General features: G+C 43.9%; 1 protein-coding gene across 6 annotated transcripts in view; it reads left to right on the forward strand.

The window, feature by feature from the left end:
- Cabcoco1 (ciliary associated calcium binding coiled-coil 1) overlaps positions 1-20,097 on the forward strand; it is a 134,090-nt gene that overhangs the window by 52,850 nt on the left and 61,143 nt on the right. For all 6 annotated transcript variants that reach the window (XM_076557049.1, XM_076557050.1, XM_076557048.1 and 3 more), the window contains one exon: positions 1,498-1,570. In XM_076557049.1, coding sequence (XP_076413164.1) covers positions 1,498-1,570 — 73 coding nt within the window. The remainder of the gene's footprint in view (positions 1-1,497; positions 1,571-20,097) is intronic.

A 20,097-nucleotide genomic window follows, 5' to 3' on the forward strand; every position in this document is an offset into this window, starting at 1 on the left:
CCCTATGTTCCGTGTCAAGCACAAGATGGACAAAGTAGGATTTTTTTTTTTTTCTCTAGTTCATTTACAGGATCGCAAGCTGGTTCCCAAATATGGCCTTTGATTTTTTTCTGTACGCCAAAATCGGTTATTGTCAGTGTGATATTTTTGACCCTATAGTTCTCTCTAGGTCACCAATATAAAGGAGGGGGAAGCTGACTTTATTTTTGCTTCGGTGACTTATCAGACTTCACTAATCTTCGTGTGTTTTTCTAGCCAACAGATCAAAGCAATGTCAAAAGCTAAGTTAGTCTTGTGAATGTTGATGAGTAAATCAAGTATTCAATGGCTGCAGAGAAGAAAGGAAACTTGCCTGGGCCCACACAGCCACCCCTCTTTAATGGATTGAACTCCTACAGAGCCCCACTGCTAATGTAACTCAGAGGGGCCCAGCTGCCTGAGGATTTCTTCATTGATTTCAAATGAATTGAAACTTTGATCCATTACAGCATCCAGGAGAAGCCATTATTACCCATGCTCTGTAGCTACATTCTTGCAAATGTTAATTTCTCAGTTATATTAAAATCAATTTTCTTAAATAGCAGAAGGCACCAGAGTGAAAGAGAACCACGAAGACATTTTTTTTTTTTTTTTTTGTTCTCGGGCGTTTTGCTGTATTATGAGTCTATTAATTTTCCCAACCAGCAGGAAGAGAATTAGAAAAATTCAAATATTATCACAAACAGGATATTAGAAGTCAACCCTTCAGTAACATTTTTAACTCTCAAAGATACATCGCCAAGCTCTTAACTTCCTAGAAATATTTCTTTGCAAGAGTTTGTGACTCGGAGCTCTTGTAGTCCATGGTCACTGACCACCTAGTTTTCAGGTGAGAAGAAAATGATCTGAATAAACATATGCCAGCCTTTGATGTGTGACCACACATTCTGCAGGAAAGTCGGACATTTTAAAAACAAATTTTAGACCTTGCCAAGTCGTTTTTCTGGGGTTTCCAGAGATCGATTAAATCTCGAAACGTTTTGGCAATCCGTGGCATAATAGATATAGAAATCCAGCCTCATTCAGACCAGGATTGAGTAAGATCTAAAGCAAAGCACAACTGATGTGGAGACTGTGCAGCTGACTTTGTGTGTGTGTGTGTGTGTGTGTGTGTGTGTGTGTGTGTGTGTGTGTTTTGGGGGGGGGGGTAGTAGCTACATTTCAAACTAGGAAACACACTCTTGCTTCTCTACCCTAGAGCACCCACCCCACGACCCCTCATGTCACAGACGGACCTGCTGACACTTTCCTAAAACCTGTGCTGTCCCGTCAGTGTCTAAGAAAGGCAAACCTCGAACCCCCCAGCATTCCCGGGCAGCTTACTTCGGAACGAAGGAGATGGATTTCTGTACCTCTGTTGACTACCTCTGGCTTGGCCAATCCCCGTTTCCTGTGAGCCACACCTTCAGGTATTTTTCTCTTCTCTCACGCTTGTTCCATGTTTGTTCTGTGTTGCAGCTTATTCCAGCACTACAGGCTCTATGAGTTTATGTTCTACTCGACCAGGGAAGAAATTGTCATCGGAACCGAGGTGAGTAACATGGGGCAGAGTGGCTGAACCACTTAGCCCATCTGAATACGGAACTGCTCAAAGCAACTCCCAGTCACGATAGACTCAGTGAAATAATTATGAAGAGTGATTATGCCAGGTGAGCTTCTTCATAAGAAAATAAGATCTTTGGGTGATGAGCGCTGTCAATCACATATTTAGGAATGTATGGATTGTTTGACAAAGCTCCCTTGAGTAGGGTTCTCATGTTTCCATCCAAATAAAATCAGGAAACCCTCAGGTGGATCAGCCCAGCTTGTCTCTTCTGGTTTTGCATTATTTTCCCTCTGCTCCAGCATCAAACCTCACTTCTCCACTGAAGCAAGCTTGCACTCATCGTGTTGTGTTTCGGATTTGAGCTCATTCACTACATGTAGCCTCGAAGGCTTCGCCCCCCCCCCCCCCTTATTTTCAACTGAACTCCTCTTGCTAAATTTTGGCTTCAGTTACACAAACATACGTCATCCTGCAGATTCCTCGGTGTTTCCTGTGGGTTCGTATAGCCAAGCAACCCAACAGGAATGTTCCCCAAGGAGAGGGTCATCTGCTACTTCTCTAACATGTGACAGCCTATAGCATCACACAGGACACAGTCCTCCTGAAATTAGTCCTAACTAACCAATTAGGTGACAGATGGAAGAAGGGAGATGTCGCAGTAAATTGTCTACAAAGAGATGGGGGACCCTTCTCGGGTAAGTCAGACAAGTGCAGTTGCTGGGAATGAATCCCGAGTGGGGAACAAGCTCAGTGAGAGGAAGATGCTGTGGAAGGTGCTCCTGACAGTTCTCCATCTCCTGAAGTAGCTCCACTGCCTCCTAGAAGGATAAGGGACAGGCACAGTCTTGGCCAGAAAAGTAGAGAGGAGACCCCACCATCTAACCAACTTTACTCGGACTAGGTACCAGATGGGATGACTCTAACCCTATCTGGTCTACTAAGGAAAACTTGTGTGGTGACAGTCCCCCATTAGCAGAAGCAGATGTTTAGATCCATGTTTAGAGCATGTCTCAGAGTTTGTCTCCTCTCTGTTCATCTGCACTCTGAGGACAAGATTAGATGACGTCCGTGAGCATGGAAAGGTACCACGGATGGAGTAGATAGAGACCGGCTGCTTCATTGTCTCTTGTGTTTTTGCCACATGGTCAGAGTGACAAAAATGTACTTCAGAGAAGGATGTTGGGTCTTCCAGAGCTGTACATTCATAGAATTGTAAAGGACAGACAAGAGCAGGTATCATGTTAGAGGACTTAGTGGCATCTTGGAAGTTGCTGATGACTTTTGGTGTAAATATACGGTTTTTAATTCATGGAAAAAGGCAGGAATCTGGCCCACTACTGCAGGACTGCTTGTGCTGGTCTCAAAGCTCTGGGCTCAAATGAGAGACCACTCTGATAAACTTGAGTTTCTTTCTTAACCATAGATAGAGGATTATAACAAAACACCCATGTCTCTATTGGTAGACATATCCAGATCATAATGAAAATGAAAAAAAAAAATGACACAGAATGCCCCCAGTTTTCAACCACTAATTATTTAGTTGTCCCAGGAAATACTGATCAGTGGCTGCCAAACAAAAAGACAGAAGCCGAGTATTACTGGCTCCCCAATAAATTCGTAGAAATCTATCTGTGAGTTGTTCCTGCTGGATCTTTGAACTGCTCCAAGTTCTGACTCTTCTCACACTAACTACTCACTTGCTGGGAACATGGGAGGTTCTGATGAGTGTCACGGGGATGCAATGAGCCAACCTGGCTATGTGAGAGTGTGTTGGATGGAAGATGTAGAATCCCAAAACATTAAAATAGAAGGGAATAAAAATTAGAAAAGGAGGAAACGATAGATAAAAATGACTCGATGCCAAGTGCACCGTGTGGCACACATTGGTGTGGTGTGACTATGGTTTAAGAGTGTCCATCCAAGATCCATATTGGCTTCTTGATCCCCAGCATGACACGGTGAGGCTGATGGCATCCTTAGTGGGGCAGTGCCTAGGGAGAGGAGTGTCCTCAGAAGGAGTTGTGGAACCTATTCTCTCACTGATGTCTGGATGCCACCCAAAAGTCTTTGTCATTGTGCCACCGTCTACCATGCCCCAGGAGGAACTCCCCATAGCCACACCAAAGCAAGCAGTGAGCAACTTGAAATTAAATCTCTAGAAATATGAAATACCTTCTCTTCTCTATAAAGTTAGTCTGCCTCAAATATTTTGTTACAGTAATGAAAAAAAAAAAAAAAAACAGACCCACGTGCCGGAGTTCCAACAACTAGGGAAATAACCCAGCGCATAAGCAGGGCTTAGTGGAGAGAGAGCATCAGGCGTTTGAGCACAAGCTGGCTGTGCATTTGGCAGTGAGTACGTGCTAATTCGTGTAACTTGTAAAAATGTCATCAATGTTTAAAGGTTTGTGAATTCGATTAAGTGGAGGAATTTGAGAGGGGGCAGAATTACTCTGGACTGCTCAAGTGGGCTCAAAAAGTATCGTTAATGACCTCCAAAGAGAGCAGAGAAGGGGGGAAGTTAAAGGGGAGGTAGATGATGCACATGTCGTCTTGAAGGAAGAGGCCCAAGCTCAGTCAGATACCCTGGCATCTATTATGGGAAGGTCTGTGATTGTGTTGATTTCTCAACATTAGATTGATCATTATTGTTCATTATCCTTAGTATGAAATTTAGATAGAAACTTAATGTATGTGTAGATTTCTAGCACATGGCATATGTGAGTATTTAGAAAAACAGCATTTCATATCAACTGGGATGACTGTCTATAGGCTAGATTTCCACCTTGTACAAAATTCTACAGTGAGTTCGACTGACTAAAGGTCCCTTCCCCAGTGGCAGACACATGCAGTATCAGCAGACTATAATTTACCTTGCCCTAACCTTTCCACTGAAAACAAGTAGAAAAACAGGACAAGATATGTTTTTAACTTAAGTATTTGAGCTCTCTGCTGCCATAGGTCAAAACGTTATGAATGTGGGGCAGGAGAGATGGCTTAGCAGTTGAGAGCGTATTGTTTCTGCAGATGACATTAGTTCAGGTCCACAGCACCCATATCAGATTGCTCACAATTATCTATAACTTCAGCTCCAGGAGATAGCTGGTGCCCTCTTCTGCTCTCCACAGGCACCCATACTCATCTCAAATGCACATGCCCAAACACATATACATAATTAAAAATAATTAATATATCTTTTTGAAAGGCATGACTCTCAGAGATAAGCCTGGCATTTGGTGATGCTTTCTACCCAAGCAGCTGTCTATTTTTACAGGAGGCTAACGAGACTTAGAAAATAAGAAATGGGTCTTTGGTAGACACTTGGAACAGGAAAAAAAAGTGAGGTACCCCCACGAGTTGTGTGCCAGACTCCAAAGGACCACCTTTGAAAAAAATCAGTCCTTATGTGGACCAAATTTCAGTTTATGATTCTCTGGAGTATTTAAATCAACTATATGTAATGCTGGCTCCTCTAAACCAAAACTGTACTGCACTCCAGATGACAGCAACAATGTTCCCATAACTAGTACCCACCACACAATGAAGTCCCCAAGCACAGAAAACATAAACAGACTGCAGGAGGTCTTTATGGATCAAGTAGTCACATTCAAACAATTATACTAAAAGAAAAGATGTTCTTCAAAAACTACAGCACATTGACTCTGGCAGAGAGCACAGCGGTATCTTTGAGACACGATCACTTATTGGCCTAGATCTCGCTGAGTAGACTGGGTGACCAGCAAGCCTTGGGTCTCTGCACATCTGTCTCAAGCACTGGAAGTATGTGCCACCATGCCCAGCTTTTTATGTGCGTCCGAGGATCAAACTCAGGTCCTGAGTCTGGGCAGCAAACCTTTCTCCACTGACCTACCTATCTCCGTAGCCCCTAAAAGGTTAGATTTTGAAGAAAAATTTTGTTCCCTGTGGTATTTTATTGGCAGTTGTTTGCTTAGCACGATGGAAAGTTACTGGATTGTCTTCTGGCTCTCATAATTCCTGTTGAGAAGTCATCTGTCCATCAGTTTGCCATTGCATCTCTGAAGGGAAAGTCTTTGCCCACTCTCATTGGTTGCACCACCCTCTCCTGGGCTAAGGTTCACTATACTTAGGTCTGGATTTACTTGGATTGGGGAATTTATTCTCCCTAGTTTTAAAAATACGTGTCTAGGGAGAGCAGTGCATAAATATGAAAGAGGGAAGAGAACAATGAAATCCATGTAAAGTGCTCAGTTTAAATTACAAAACTGTTAAAATGCGAGAAACATAAGGAAGGAAACATGTTTTTTGTCTTTAATGTAGAATGAGACACCTGATTTTCTAAATTATTTTTTTTGAGACAAGGTATCACTCTGTAGCCCAGGCTAGCCTAGAATTTGAGATCCTCCTGCCTCAGACTTCTAACTGCTATGTTTACACACAGGTGTTTAATTTTTTTTTTTTTTTTTTAGAAGATGCTTTTTTTTGCGGGGGGCGCGGGGGGGGGGGGGGTTGGTTTATTGAAATAGAATGCCTTTCACTCTGTAATCCTGGCTGGCTTCAATACACTCACACTTTCCTGCCTTATGCTCCCAAATGTGATTACAGGTCTGAGCCACCATGTCAGGCAGCTTGACTGTTTGATGAAATAAATCACTTGTTTTTTTTAAGTCTCTTGGAGGAAAAAAAAAAAAAACACTTGGAAATTACTAATGATGAAGAAAAGATTTTACAAATAGTTCATATAATAAAATATGTAAAAGGAAGCCAGACAAGAGAAATATGGGAAAAGAAAATGCAGAGTTTGTAGCAGCTAAATTTTGTCAAATTGGGGTTTGCAGAGATGGCTCAGTTAAGAGTACCTGCTTCTTTTGCAGAGGACCAAAGGTCAGGTTCCGGCACCCATTTCAGTGACTCACAACCTCTTCTAACTCCGGCTCCAGTATAGGATGACCTATTCTGGACTCCTTGGGCACTGTACCCGTATGCACATACAGACACACATATACAAATCATAAAAGATAAAAGATTTTAAAAGCATTGCCACATCGGGGGCTAGAGAGATGGCCCAGCAGTTAAAAAAAAAAAAAAAAAAAAGGCTTGCTGCTCCTGCAGAGGACCTGGGTTCGATTCCCAGCTCCCACATGGAGGCTTACAACCATCAGTTACAGCTCCAGGGTCCCCAACAACCTTCCCTGGCCTCTACAGGCACTAGGCATGTACTTGGATCACAGACCCCATGCAGGCAAAACACCCAAAAACACAAAATTAAAATTTATTTTTAAATGGCCAAATCAAAAGGGGAAATGGTTAGACAAAAATGTCATAGAAAGCCAAGACATCTTTAGAAGGAATACCTTTAGCTAGGCACGGGTATGTGAGTAGCTCTGGGAGGAAACTGTGAATACTGGAGTGAAGGAGCACATGGACAGTGTCGGGGCCTTGTTTTCAAGTCAGGCAGGCATGAAGATGTGCAGATATGTGCGACAGCAGAAGGACAGACGGACGTCACTGTGAACACTGCGGTAGCTTGCTTGCCTCCGGGCAGCAGGGCATAAGTGGGAATCGGTTGGGAAGTAGAAAGGGGCATTTTTGCCCTCTCTGTTCTAGACGGATGCTGGTGCTTAACCCCACAATGCCTTTGTGTACCACTTGTACAAGAAGAAAATATTTCCTAGCTGATTTCTGAGAGGGTACATTTCGTACATTAAGAGCAGGTCTATGTTCATACTCACCGTCAACATCCTGGCAGAGAGGCAGTCGGTCAGAGAGACATTACCCGGAGTTTTACAAGAGAAAAGCTGAACGGAAAGATAATTGGTGCATTCTCAGCCCATAAATTTAAATGCTTTACAACCGTTCTGCCATATTTAACTTTTAACTACAAACTGGGTCTAGCTGAAGAGTCACTTATAGAGTGAAAAAGCTGGCATTCTCCTGTAACGTCCCAAATTTCCCCCCACAAAAAAATAAATTTGGCTTCCTGGATCATGAGCTCTGTATCAGGTCTTAAAATATTTACGCAGTTCAAGTTCAGCAGCAGCGTGATGACGCAGCAGATCGTGAATCACAGGCACTCTCCAAGGTTGTCGTGCATGAGTGCATGCGCACACATGTGTACATGCACACATGTGGGCTAAAACAAGTACGTATTGATACTACACATACACATGGGCATTTGGGAGGTGAAAATTTTCACAAGATTTGGTACATTTCAGTCATCCTCCCAACTTCTGAAGTGAGATGGGTGGACAGCTTGAGGGTTAACCCCAGGAGCCAGCAGGCTTACTACTCTGCAGGGGGTACTCTGACACTCAGATGCTTCCTGGGGCTCCTGGTGTAGCTCCATGGAAACTGTTCACACTGTAGCATGTGTGGTTACAATGCAGGCCATAGCATATCCCACAAAGCCACTGGCAGAAACCCTGCTTTTACAAGCAGTACTGTGCCCGGATATGACTATTATACACGTGATAGATGTACAGAGACATTTAAAGAGAATCATAAATACACCTAAGTGTCTACCTTGCCTGGAGTTATACTTTGGCAGACTTTCAAATCCCAAAATAATACCACTTAAGGTCAGCAAATACAGGAATTCAGAGCTCTTCCAACTCAGCGGATGTCAATGGGATATAATTTCATGTTCTGAGCACATACTCGTCAGCAAAAACAAAATAAAGGAAACATTTTTTTTCTCTCTTATTTCAAAAGTCACTCAAATTATGGGTATTAATGACATTGTAATTTGAGGGAGAAAATAACAAGACAGGAACATAAATTTTCTTTTACTTCTGTAAAGTATAAAGTTCAATAAACAAAACAGGAAACTTACATAACAACCACTGTATCCACTGTCTTGAGGAAAAGAGAGCAGTGTACACAGCATTCACGTCTGGACAGATTTGGGAGAGGAAGAGGAATTGAAGGACAGCTACAAATGTCTATTTTTCCCCTTCTGAAAATGAAATGCACCTATTAATTCACAATACCTTGTAACTCCAGCTCCAGGGGATCCAACACCCCCTTCTGGCCACCTCTGGCGCTTACACTCACATACATCTACCCACACACAGACACATAAATATATGCACAGTAAAAACCGAAATAACTATTTTTAAAATAATATCTAAACTAACACAAATGATGTTTTTATTCTTGAAAGCGATTTCTGTCTTGAATTAGCCCATTAGCAAGCTGCTGGAAGAGAATATCGCACAGCATGTAATTTGTCGTTTGACCCAGTGGAATGGGGTGTACTGAGAAAAATCCATCAGAAATTGTTGTGTTGAAATAACTTTATCTGCTCTGGCTGGCATGTGTGACAAAGTGACTGGAGAATCTATCACTTAAAGAGAGTGGTCGATGCGCCAGCCTACAATTCATCAAACTTCACTCTCACCCTTTTCTTCCTCCAAGCTCTGAAAAATAATCATCCTCCCTTAAATATCAATCTTTTCAGAGAAATTTGGGGGGAATTTGTCTCTGGCCAAACAATTGATAAATGGCAGGCGCATAATTTAAAGACAGTTTCCATAGCAGCTCACCTGGCGTTTCGGCCCCTGAGCCTGTCACTGGAGTGTTTCTGCCCTCCTGGACCACAGCGGCATCCATCTCAGCACCTCTGTGGAGGGGTCGTTGAATAAGGCTGGGCTTTTGGTAATTAGATCTCCCTGCTTCCCTCTGCCTGGATGTATAAAGCCTCACTTGCTGTCCAGCATTTCTTTGCCAATCCAAAGTGATTATTCCTTCATTGTGCAACTTAAGAGATGTTTTTAACTGAAGAAAGGAGAAAGGGAGGAAGGAGTGAGTGAGTGAGTGAGTGAGTGAGTGAGTGAGTGAGTAAAGGAAGGAAGGAAGGAAGGAAGGAAGGAAGGAAGGAAGGAAGGAAGGAAGGAGGGAGGGAGGGAAGGAAAGAAAGACAGACTAGGAATTTTTACCAATGCTATGTTTCTTTCTTCAATATCCCTCCCTTGCTGGAGAGCATGATCGCTGTGTTATGCCTTAGAAGCTGAATTCTGAAACTCTAGCTCTCCACCATGGAGCTAATTATAGACCACTACGTGGCCACAGCAGCAGCCATTATTACTTCTCTTGGTTTGCTCCATGTAGGCACTATCTACATTCAACCAGTGCCCAAAATTTTACCACATTAAGTGATGGAAAATGGGAGCAGTATTTCATTGCCTGATTTAAAAATAGCACATTTGCAAAATATGATTTTGTATGTCCGGTGGAAAAAACCTAAGTCAATCTTTAAATTATCAATGATTATCCACTAAGCCCTTTACCAAGAAATAAAGAAGGTGTTCTGAAAAGAAAGTGTTTCTACTATTCATGTTTAATTATGAAAAAAAATCTTTTATATGAAACACTTTGTGAAATGTCAAAATACAGCTCATTGTAAGTCAAGACATTCAGATATCAGATGTCTTTGCCTATGCCAGAATTTTAACTTATATCTGGCGGCAGGAGGTTACTCTAGACAAATTTAAAAATCGAACTTCTAAAACAAAATCTGTGATATAAATAAGTGACAGAAAGGGAATAATAGTCTGAATGTTCTCCATAATTCCACTTTGCAAATTACTACAGGAGACATGTGCTGAAGGAGACACCAAAAGCACATGTATGAGGCTGCAGAGGTGACCCTGAGGTTCAGGGCCTTTGCTGTTCTTGCAGAGGATTGGAGTTTGGCTCACAGCATCCATGTCAAGCAGCTCACCCACTTGTAACTCCAGCCTCAGGGTATCTGATGCCCTCTGACCTCCACAGGCACCTGCATGCATGTGCACAAACTCTAATACAAACGCAGGCATATACACATAATTTAAAATATGATAATGTTATAAAAAGCATATTTATACAAGAAGATACATAAATGGCCAAGAAGCTCAAGCAAAGATTTCCGCCATTCTCAGTTCTCCAGGAAATGCAAATTAAAACCCCCATGTGGTGGGAGAGGTGCTGTGACTGTGTAGGATTGTCACAATTTCAAAGCAAGCCTGGTCTACATAGTGAGTTCATGGAGAGACCCTATCTCAAATCTCCCACCCCAGAAAAGAAAGAAATGCCAATCAAAACCCCTCCATTCTGAATGGTTTAAACTCCAGCACTCTGTCTTGTGAGAATGTGACAACAAGCACTCCCTCACTGGGCTGGCAAGAGCAGAAATGCTGTAGCATTCCAGTGGCAATTGGGAAACTTTGAAACATGGTGACTTTTCATCCAAGTCTATACTTCCCCAAGTTTGTCTCAAGCAGATAAGGGGTGGAAATATGAGTGTGTGTATTTGTCTGCAATGTGGAAAAATAATGCGGCATAAATTGTGCCATACCTAAATGCCTTTCATCAGAAAGGCTGTGTGTGTGTGTGTGTGTGTGTGTGTGTGTGTGTGTGTGTGTGTGTGCGCGCGCGCGCATGCGCACACACCAAGGGTAGGTGGGTCTATGTGTGGATGTGTACACCTGTCTGCAGGTGCCAATGGAGGCCAGAAGGGGATGTTGGATGCCCTGGATCTGGAGTTAGAGCCAGTTATAAGCTGTCCATCATGTGTGCTAAAAAACAAACTTAGATCCTCTAGAAGAGCAGCAATTATTCTGAAATACAGAGCCATCTCTCCAGCACCCAGACTTGAAAAGAAAGAAAAGAGGGGGGATGGAGGAAGAGAGGCAGAGAGAGAAAGTAAGGAAGGAAAGAAAAGAAAAGAAAAGAAAGGAAAGGAAAGGAAAGGAAAGGAAAGGAAAGGAAAGGAAAGGAAAGGAAAGGAAAGGAAAGGAAAAGGAAAGAAAAGAAAAGAAAAGAAAAGAAAAGAAAAGAAAAGAAAAGAAAAGAAAAGAAAAGAAGAGAAGAGAAGAGAAGAGAAGAGAAGAGAAAAGAAAAGAAAAGCAGGCAGAGAGGGAGAAGGGAAGGAAGGAAGGAGGGAAGGAAAGAGGGAGCGAGAGAGGGAGAAAGGAAACAACATTTTTATTTATTTTATTTTGTGTGCCTATAGGCAAGGATATGTGCTACCGTGTGCATCCTTCTAAAGGTCAGAGGACAAATATCAAGAGCTGATGGGTCCCAAGAACTGAACTTGGGTCCTCAAGCTTGGCAGCAGGAATCTTTACCTTCTGAATCACCTCACCTGTCATGTTTTAAATATTTGAGACAGGGTCTTATGTAGCCCAGGCTAGCCAGGAACTCACTCTCTAGCTGTGGATGACCTTGGACTTCTGTTCTTCCTACTCCACCTCCTAAATGGCACTCCAAAGAATTCTGTGGTCATTAAGAAGTATTCTCAAAGTGAGGTAGCTCATTACAATAGAATATGGAACATTGTTCACATCATGTTAGTCATCTAATCATCTAACTAGTGAAACATACCTACTAGAATTGAACTGCAGGTCAGGGTTCACCTCACCTCGGTGTGTCTCTGCAAGGACTGGGTTGTGGGACAAGGCTGTCCAGCCTTCAGGAAGCTGCTTAGAACACAATTTAGCTCTCGTTAGGAACACTGGCTTGACACAAATCTTGCCACCTTTGTTTTGAGTAACCCAGACAGAACATTTCCTCTGCTTTACCATTTCCTCAACTTCTACATGGCTCTCTCGCTCTATAAACACCCTCTACATGGTCTAAGCCATTTAGATCTGCCAAAGAGTTTCCTACTTAGAAAAATCTTGCCCCACCGAAGGGCTCAGCAAAGCTGTTAAAAGTCCATACCAGCCTTGAAGTCCCTGCTGGATCAACCTTCTCCTTAACTCCTCTGTGAACACACTTCTGTCTGGCCCAGTGAGCGGAGGTTCTAACACAGCTTCTTCTGTTCCTGCTTCCCTTAGTAGCACCAGCCCCTCCTTTATGGTCCTCCAGATCCTTTATATTCGTGGGAACCTCAGATGAAGATGACCAAGTGTTCCTAATGGCTCTGAGAAGCCATCCATCAGGGCCTGACTTCCCCTGTACTGTCACAGGTGACAGAGCCTTAGAGTAGTTACATGACTCAGTTTTTCTGCCAGCACAGCAGTCAGGTTGATCCCATCTATTCCCATGTTCCACAACCTCACGAGCCAGGCTGCAAAAGGCTCTTTCACTGCTTGCTTAAAAGTCTCCCCCAACTTCATAAACTGAAGTGCTAATGATTTTCTGACCACCCTAGTTTCTGGTCCCAGACCGCTGTTAAGACCGCCATCTTTATGTTGGATCACGGATTTTTCTTTTCTTTTTTATAAAAGGTCAAACCCTCAAGGTAACACCTACTGCTTTTACCATGTTCTCCTTCTTACTTTTTGAACTTTCCCATGGGTTCCAAGCTGTCAGATCACAGGAAGGGTTTCTGAGCACGGATCTAACCTGCACTCTCTTTTCCTTCTGGCCCCTAAGCCTTAAGAAGCCAACACCTCCATCTCAACCTCTCATTTTCCTAGTTTACTTGCAAACCCCAGGCTTACACAGAGGATGCTGATTGCATCTCCCTTTCTTGTTCCAGTTACTCCTTTACATAAACAAGTTTCTGCTTTGTATACACGAAACCCTCTCGTCCACCATCTTGGCCTCCGATGCATTTCCAACTAAACACAACGAAGGCTACTTGCTGACAGTCTCAACCCCTGGGCACTAATCTCCAACACTGTGAAATTTCCTCTAACTCTCTGAACTGTTTTCAGGGCATCTCTGCATTAGTGTGGTAGACCCTACTCATCAAACAAGGGCGCCACCCTACACCACAAGGATGAAGACTGTCGTCTTGGGATTCCTCCCATAGACACTCCTAACCTTGATGGCTCAGCCTTAGCAGCATGTCTTGTTGCCCAGAGCAAGAACTGTGTGACTACTGTCATAGCACAAAGACACACTAACACACACCGTACAAGAAAGAACAACTCCATCAGCATCCATGGATGCTCCCCGCTCCAGCTCCCCAGTCTCAGTTCCACACTTTGCTGTCCATAGCCAGGACCACGCACTCACTCCTCCACAACTCATCTTTGGTTCTATCACGGCCCTGTTTGGGCACCCATTGTATTGCGTGACAAAACTCTTTCTGGAGAGACACAGCACACACGTTCCCCCACCCCAGACAGGAAGCCCACAACATACCAACGTACGGATACCACAAAAGTCTAACTTGGCAAACTGAGGAGTTTTATTGGGGTCACTTACAGGAGCTGAAATGACTCAGAGACAACTGCACCACCAACACCTACCCCACAGGGGTGACAATTCACAAAGCTGGGGACCTGGAGCACACTGTACAGCCTGCAGGCAGCTCAACGGGTTGGAGAGTGTCCTTTGAAAGAGACTCTGGTCTAAACCTCTCCCAGCAGCTCAGATGGTTTCTGCTGCTTCCGGGCAGCTGGTCTGAACTCAGTCTTCTTTGGAGCTTGGCTAGTCTTACTTCTGAGGCGGACTCTTAGCTTTTATAATTGACTCTGGCAGGGAGGGGCCTAGTGAATCTGGTCAGTTTCAGGGACTTCCCATAGTTATTTTGAGTTGTTTACCTTCCTGCTTAAGGAGCTTCCCTGCAAGATGGAATGCTCCAATATTGGAGGAAACTGTTTCAAAACAGACCCAGAGAACATATCAGATTGCTGATAGCAGTCACTCTATGTTGACCATGTTCCAGGTCAGCCTGGCTTCTCCTTGGCTCTTGTCTCTGTATCCTGAAAAGGTTTTCAACAGTCAGAGTAAAGCTGTTTGATTTTAAGAGTGCAGGCGTCGATATCAAAGTTTTCCTTCGTCCTCTTTATTTTCACTATTCAGCATTATGTCTCCCTTGCTTTTCTTTTTGACTTCAGAGGCTTTCACATTATGAAAGTACCTGCATTCTTGTGAAGAGCTGTGTTTCATGATCATGTGACTAGGCGGCATGCTTTTTCCCTGAAGCCAAAGGTCCTATTACAGATGATGATTTTACAGTTATCTGAGTAGTAGAAGCATCTTACTATTTTCAAGTTGTCTAAATCATGCAACAAAAAGTGTAGGTGGACTTTTCTGTCCCACTAGTCAGTTCTCAAATAATCACAAGGAGACTTATTATTAATTATAAATGCTCAGCTGATAGCTTAGACTTGTTACTAACTAGCTCTTACATCGTAAATTAACCCATATTTCTTATCCACCCTCTGCCACATGATGGTACCTTCTTTCAGCATGGAATGTTCATCTCCTGCTTCTCCTGAGTCTCCTCAAGACCCTCAGATTTCTCCCTCCTTTTTCCCAGCATCCTCTTAGTCTGATTCTCCCACCTAACCTTATCCTGCCTAGCTATATGCCAGTCAGCTTCTTCATAATTCCAATCACAGTGATATGTATCCACACAGTATAAAGGAATATTCCACAATGAAGAATGTCCAGAGCAGTGACAGTAAGATCTGGAAAACAAGGATTATCTGGCCAATAGATGGCAGGCTGTAGAGGAACCGATGCAGTTTGGAAAAAGCCGACATGTTTCTGTCCTATGATCACATGCCTACAGAATCCATTAGCAATCCCAGATTCAGTTTCCAGATAAAGCAGCCTTTTCAACACTGTCTGGGGTGTCCAGACATGCCCCATGGTAGGCTGCATGCTGTTGAGCAGCCCAAGTGTTAAAGAGAACATTTCCAAATGCTTGAGGTAAAGCAACCTGGATTTTCTATGAGGCAGAAGCCTCTGAAGAATGAGAGATTCTCAGTCAATGTAGTAACTGCCTTCAAATCTGAAAGACTGGTAACTCAAAGAGGGACTAGTCTAGTCTGCAGGACTCCCAAGGACAGACCAAAAATAGTGGATCATCTAGGGAGAGGATTTGAACTAAATAAATGCTATTTCTCTAAATAACGTAACTGTCCGAAACCAGAGGGGACAAGGCGGAGATGATCCGAGCTCAGGCCCACCTTCCTCTTAGAGTACCACCTCTTGGCACGGGGCCTGGCATACAGAAGGCCTTGGCAGGCGATAATTGACTGTCTATTTACCAGATATGAAGCTTCTTCACAAGGCTATTCTTGCTGTAATATTCTGTAAAACTATTCAAAGAGTTGGCTGGCAGTTGAATTAGTTGATTTATCTACAAGTATAGGAGCATACAAGGATGGGATATTTTCTAGACAGTTGAAGCTAGTTTGTCCTCTTCTCCTCATGAGTCAGTCTCCCGATGTTTGTCTTGTTAGTAAGGTCCAGAATTCTAGTCAGGGTAACATACCTGATAGGATGGTCTGGAGGTCATGTGGGCTCTGGAGCTGGGGGACACAGAGAGAGACAAGGCTGGTTACAACATGGATATCACACAGCCAGCTCTAAGTTGGGAGTGCAGATCAACAAACTGAGCCGGATGCAAGATCCTAGGACCTGGGATGATACTTTTTTTTTTTTTTTTTTTTTTTTTTTGGTTTTTCGAGATAGGGTTTCTCTGTGTAGCTTTGCGTCTTTCCTGGGACTCACTTGGTAGCCCAGGCTGGCCTCGAACTCACAGAGATCCGCCTGGCTCTGCCTCCCAAGTGCTGGGATTAAAGGCATGCGCCACCACCGCCCGGCTGGAATGATACATTTTTATTGATTGTTTTCTTCAGGAAGAGCTCAGTCATCCATCTCTGCTGTGTTTCTAGGTGTCCACATTTGCTGACCACCACCCTTCATGTTTGGTGGGTACTGTACCAGTGGCTGAGAATAGGCAATAAAGACTGCGTTATGCAATGGGTGTGGGAGGAGACAATAAACACAAAGAAGGAGTCTGGCTGCTGTAGCTAGAGTTTTTCTCTCTGGATCCCTGCCAAGCCCTGGCAGTCCCATAGCCCACTTATAAAATAAGCATACAAACACTTATATTAATTAAACTGCTCGGCCATTAGATTAGGCCTACCATTGTCTAGCTATTATTCTTATACTCAGCCCATTTCTGTTGATCTTTATGTCGCCACATGTTTGGTGGCCTTACCTGTTGCCTTTACACGATGCTCCCTGGACAGCAGGCTGGCGTATCCTCCAGACTTCCACCTTCCAGCCTCTCCTCTCTGTTTGTCCCGCCTATCCCATACTTCCTGCCTGGTTACTGGCCAATCAGCATTTTATTTATTCACAACATACAGGACATCCCCACAGCGGGCTGCCTTGTTGGTATTCTTACTGTGAGCTCCAGCAACTTCCTATGCAGATTACGACTGGATCAAAATGAAGAGGGAGCACACAGCAAAGTTCTCTGTGGCCAAGTCTCTGCTGTGCCCAGTGGTGGAAATGATGCAAGGGCAGAGGAGATGGATGGGGGCTTGAGTTTTGAACGTGGTGTTCCTCTTTCTTTTGGTTGAAACTCTAATGACTGCAGCGGAAACAGGCAGTATTAGCCGACAGATGTGGAATGTCACAAGTTCCCTTACCCCAGCTTTGGTGGGATGATGCCTCTGAAGGCAGAAGCAGTCACGTGCCCTTGTTTCAAGATGTGCCTGGGACACATGAAAAGAGAGGGTTTCATTCATATTCATTCTATCTATCTATCTATCTATCTATCTATCTATCTATCTATCTATCATCTATCTATCAATCTCTTTCTCACTCTCGAAACAGTACCCATTTACTACTTAAGTAGATGTTTTTTTAGCTCTTATTAAGTACTGATAACTTAAAGGGTTAAGGACTTTCAACTGAAGAGATGGAGAATTTTGATGGAAAATTCATACACGCGCATGTTTTAAGAATTGAAAAGTAGAATAGAATTCCTGAACAAAAATCAAACTTCCTTATATTCACAGTTTGGCAATTCATGTGTCTTCTCTGTCTTCTCAACTCCTATAACCCTTATTGAGGCCACATGACCCCTGCAGACCACTGTTGATATGTGGTCAGGGTGTTGTCCCTTACATCATTAGTCAATATATAATTTGACCAGAGCTGGCTGCCCTTAGGCCTAGCTCTGCTACACACACACACACACACACACACACACACACACACACACACACACACACACAAGATAGGGGGAGAGACTGCCCTCAGGAGGCAGAGCTCACACCCCTGCCTTGAAAGAGTAATGGACTTGGTTTCTGGCCTCTAGTGAGCACAGTGGGAGAAGGGATGGTGTCTTAGTTAGGTTTCTATTGCTGTGAAGAGACACCATGATCACAACAACTCCTCTAAGGAAAACATTTAATTGAGGGGGTTTACTTACAGTTTCAGAAGTTCAGTCCATTATCATCATGGCAGGGAGCAAGGCGGCATACAGGCAGACATGGTGGTGGAGGAATAGCTGAAAGTCCTACATCTTTCAGGCAACAGGAGGTCGACTGAGACACTGGGTGGTATCCTGAGCATAGGAAACCTCAAAGCCCGCCCCCACAATGGCACACTTCCTCCAACAAGGCCCCGCCCACTCCAGCATACCTACACCTCCTAAGAGTGCCACTCCCTATGAGGTTATAGGGACCAATGACATTCAAACCACCACAGAGGGGATGCTTCTTCCAAAATTAGTGTATAAAGAAACCACTATGCCCTCTTGAGTGTTCTCCCTTTGTCCCTACTTTTTCATTAGTGTATATTAATTATGAAAGTTACAGTTTTCATGATGACATTTTTATGCAATAAATAGTGTAATTTCACCATAGTCACCCTCATCCCTCCCTCTTCATTTCCTCAAATAGTGGCCTTATACTTTCTTGTCTTTTTTTTTTAATCTAAATTACATGTCTAAGAGAAAGCATACATTTTGTCTCTCTGAGCCTGGCTTTCCCCGCTTAACATGATGGTTAATACTTTCTAGAAAATGTATGATTCCTTTCTTTGCAGTGGGTGAACAGGACTCTGTCATCTTATTATATGACAAGACTTTACCTGGAGATGCAATAGACATATCTACTCACCACAGACAGGAAGCCCATGACAGACCAAAGTATAGATACCACCCAAATCTGGTTTGGTGGGCCAAGGGGTTTTATTGGGGTTACTTACAGGAATGTGGGTGCGGGTGAGGAGTTACTTATAAGAGCAGAAACAGCTCAGGGACAGTGGCATCCCCAAATCCTGCTCTGGCATGAGAGACAGCTCACCAAAGCTGTGAACCTGGTGCACACTGACAGCCTGCAGGTAGCCCAGTAAGTTGGGGAGTGTTATTTCCAGGTGGTTCCATTGATCTAAACACTTTCTAGGCAGACTGGCTGGTTTCTGTATCTTCCAGGCAGCTGATCTGGTCTCAGGTCTTCTCCACAGCCTGGCTTGTCTGAAAATGACCCTCGGCCATCTTGATTGCTCACTCTGGGAAGGAGAAGCCTAGTGAACCGGGTCAGTTTTAGGGACTTCCCGTAGCTCTTTTGAGTTGTTTGCTATCTGCCGTACGTAAGGAGCTTCCTTCGGAGATGAAATGGTCTGGTCTGAGAGGAAGCTGCTGTACAACAGATGTGCGTGGTGGCTTTCTTCACATCCACGCATTGCTCCCTGTCTTGTGACATGGGGCTCTCAGGAGCCTCTGCAGAGGTCCCATGGCACCCCACAGTGTCTTGTGCATGGGCTTGGAAGTGATCCCTCCTGGCTGAGCCTAGTGAGGGCTGTAAGTCTTATTGATCACTTGGTAACAACCTTCAGGGACCTTGAGGCAATGCCCCCGGCAGACCTGTCCTGTGGTGCCTGAGCCACAGGACCGCATATCTCTCTAAACATCTATTTAAGCTGTCAGGTTTGGGATAATCAGTTACAAAGCCCCAGAAAACATATGTCTGCTCCCTTCACAGTGTGTGTGAAGCACCCACCCACAAGTGTTCAGTCTCGTCTCTCTATCCCTGTCTATTCCTGTCCAGGCTGCCTTGGATGCTCTGCTGCCCATCACTCTCAAAACTGCTGCTAGACTTCCAGTTCAGATATTCCGTTAGACACCACTGCACACATCAGATACTCAGGAAACATCTATGCACAACTTGACCACTGTTTCCTTTTGCCTTATGTGAGGACACCTGTCCCTTGAGAGATATCTTAATGCGTCGCACTAAAATCCAAAGAGATGTACTAAAGTGTTCGGAGCTAATCCTCCTATAAACAAGACTCTGCCCTGGCAGTCAAAGCACTTCCCCTCACATCTGAGCCTGCTAGATACCAGACTTGCTCACACGCTCCTTTGCTTCTGCCATGGGAGCAGGCACACACCTCTGTTCCCACAGAGGCAGAGCTGCACTGAAAGTGAAGCAAGGGCTTTGATGTAAGCAAAAGTCTCGGGTTGACCTACACAGGCATTTCCAAGTCTGGGTGTCGTACACAACCCTTTGCTATGTGGTTATCACATCTACTGAGCAAATGCGTAGACCTGCCATCCTTACACGTGCCTTAGGGTCTAGTGTCTGTGCTCATCAACTTCCTGTACAGACCGTACTTCCACTGTGATTCTCCTATGTCAGCTTGTGCAACAGCCCTGGTTGCCTATGATGAGAACGCTAGCAACAGAAACTGACATCCATGAGAACATAAACCCACAAGAACAGAATTCAGAAACAAAGAAAAGGTTCCCGTAGGTAGAACAAACCGGATCAGAGAGCTTTCTGGTCTAGGATCAGTGGATGGAGGGATCTCCTCTGAACCCTGTACTGCTGAGCAGAAATTGC

This window comes from Peromyscus maniculatus, chromosome 21, assembly GCF_049852395.1.
Source record: "Peromyscus maniculatus bairdii isolate BWxNUB_F1_BW_parent chromosome 21, HU_Pman_BW_mat_3.1, whole genome shotgun sequence".
In the NCBI taxonomy this organism is placed as follows: domain Eukaryota; kingdom Metazoa; phylum Chordata; class Mammalia; order Rodentia; family Cricetidae; genus Peromyscus; species Peromyscus maniculatus.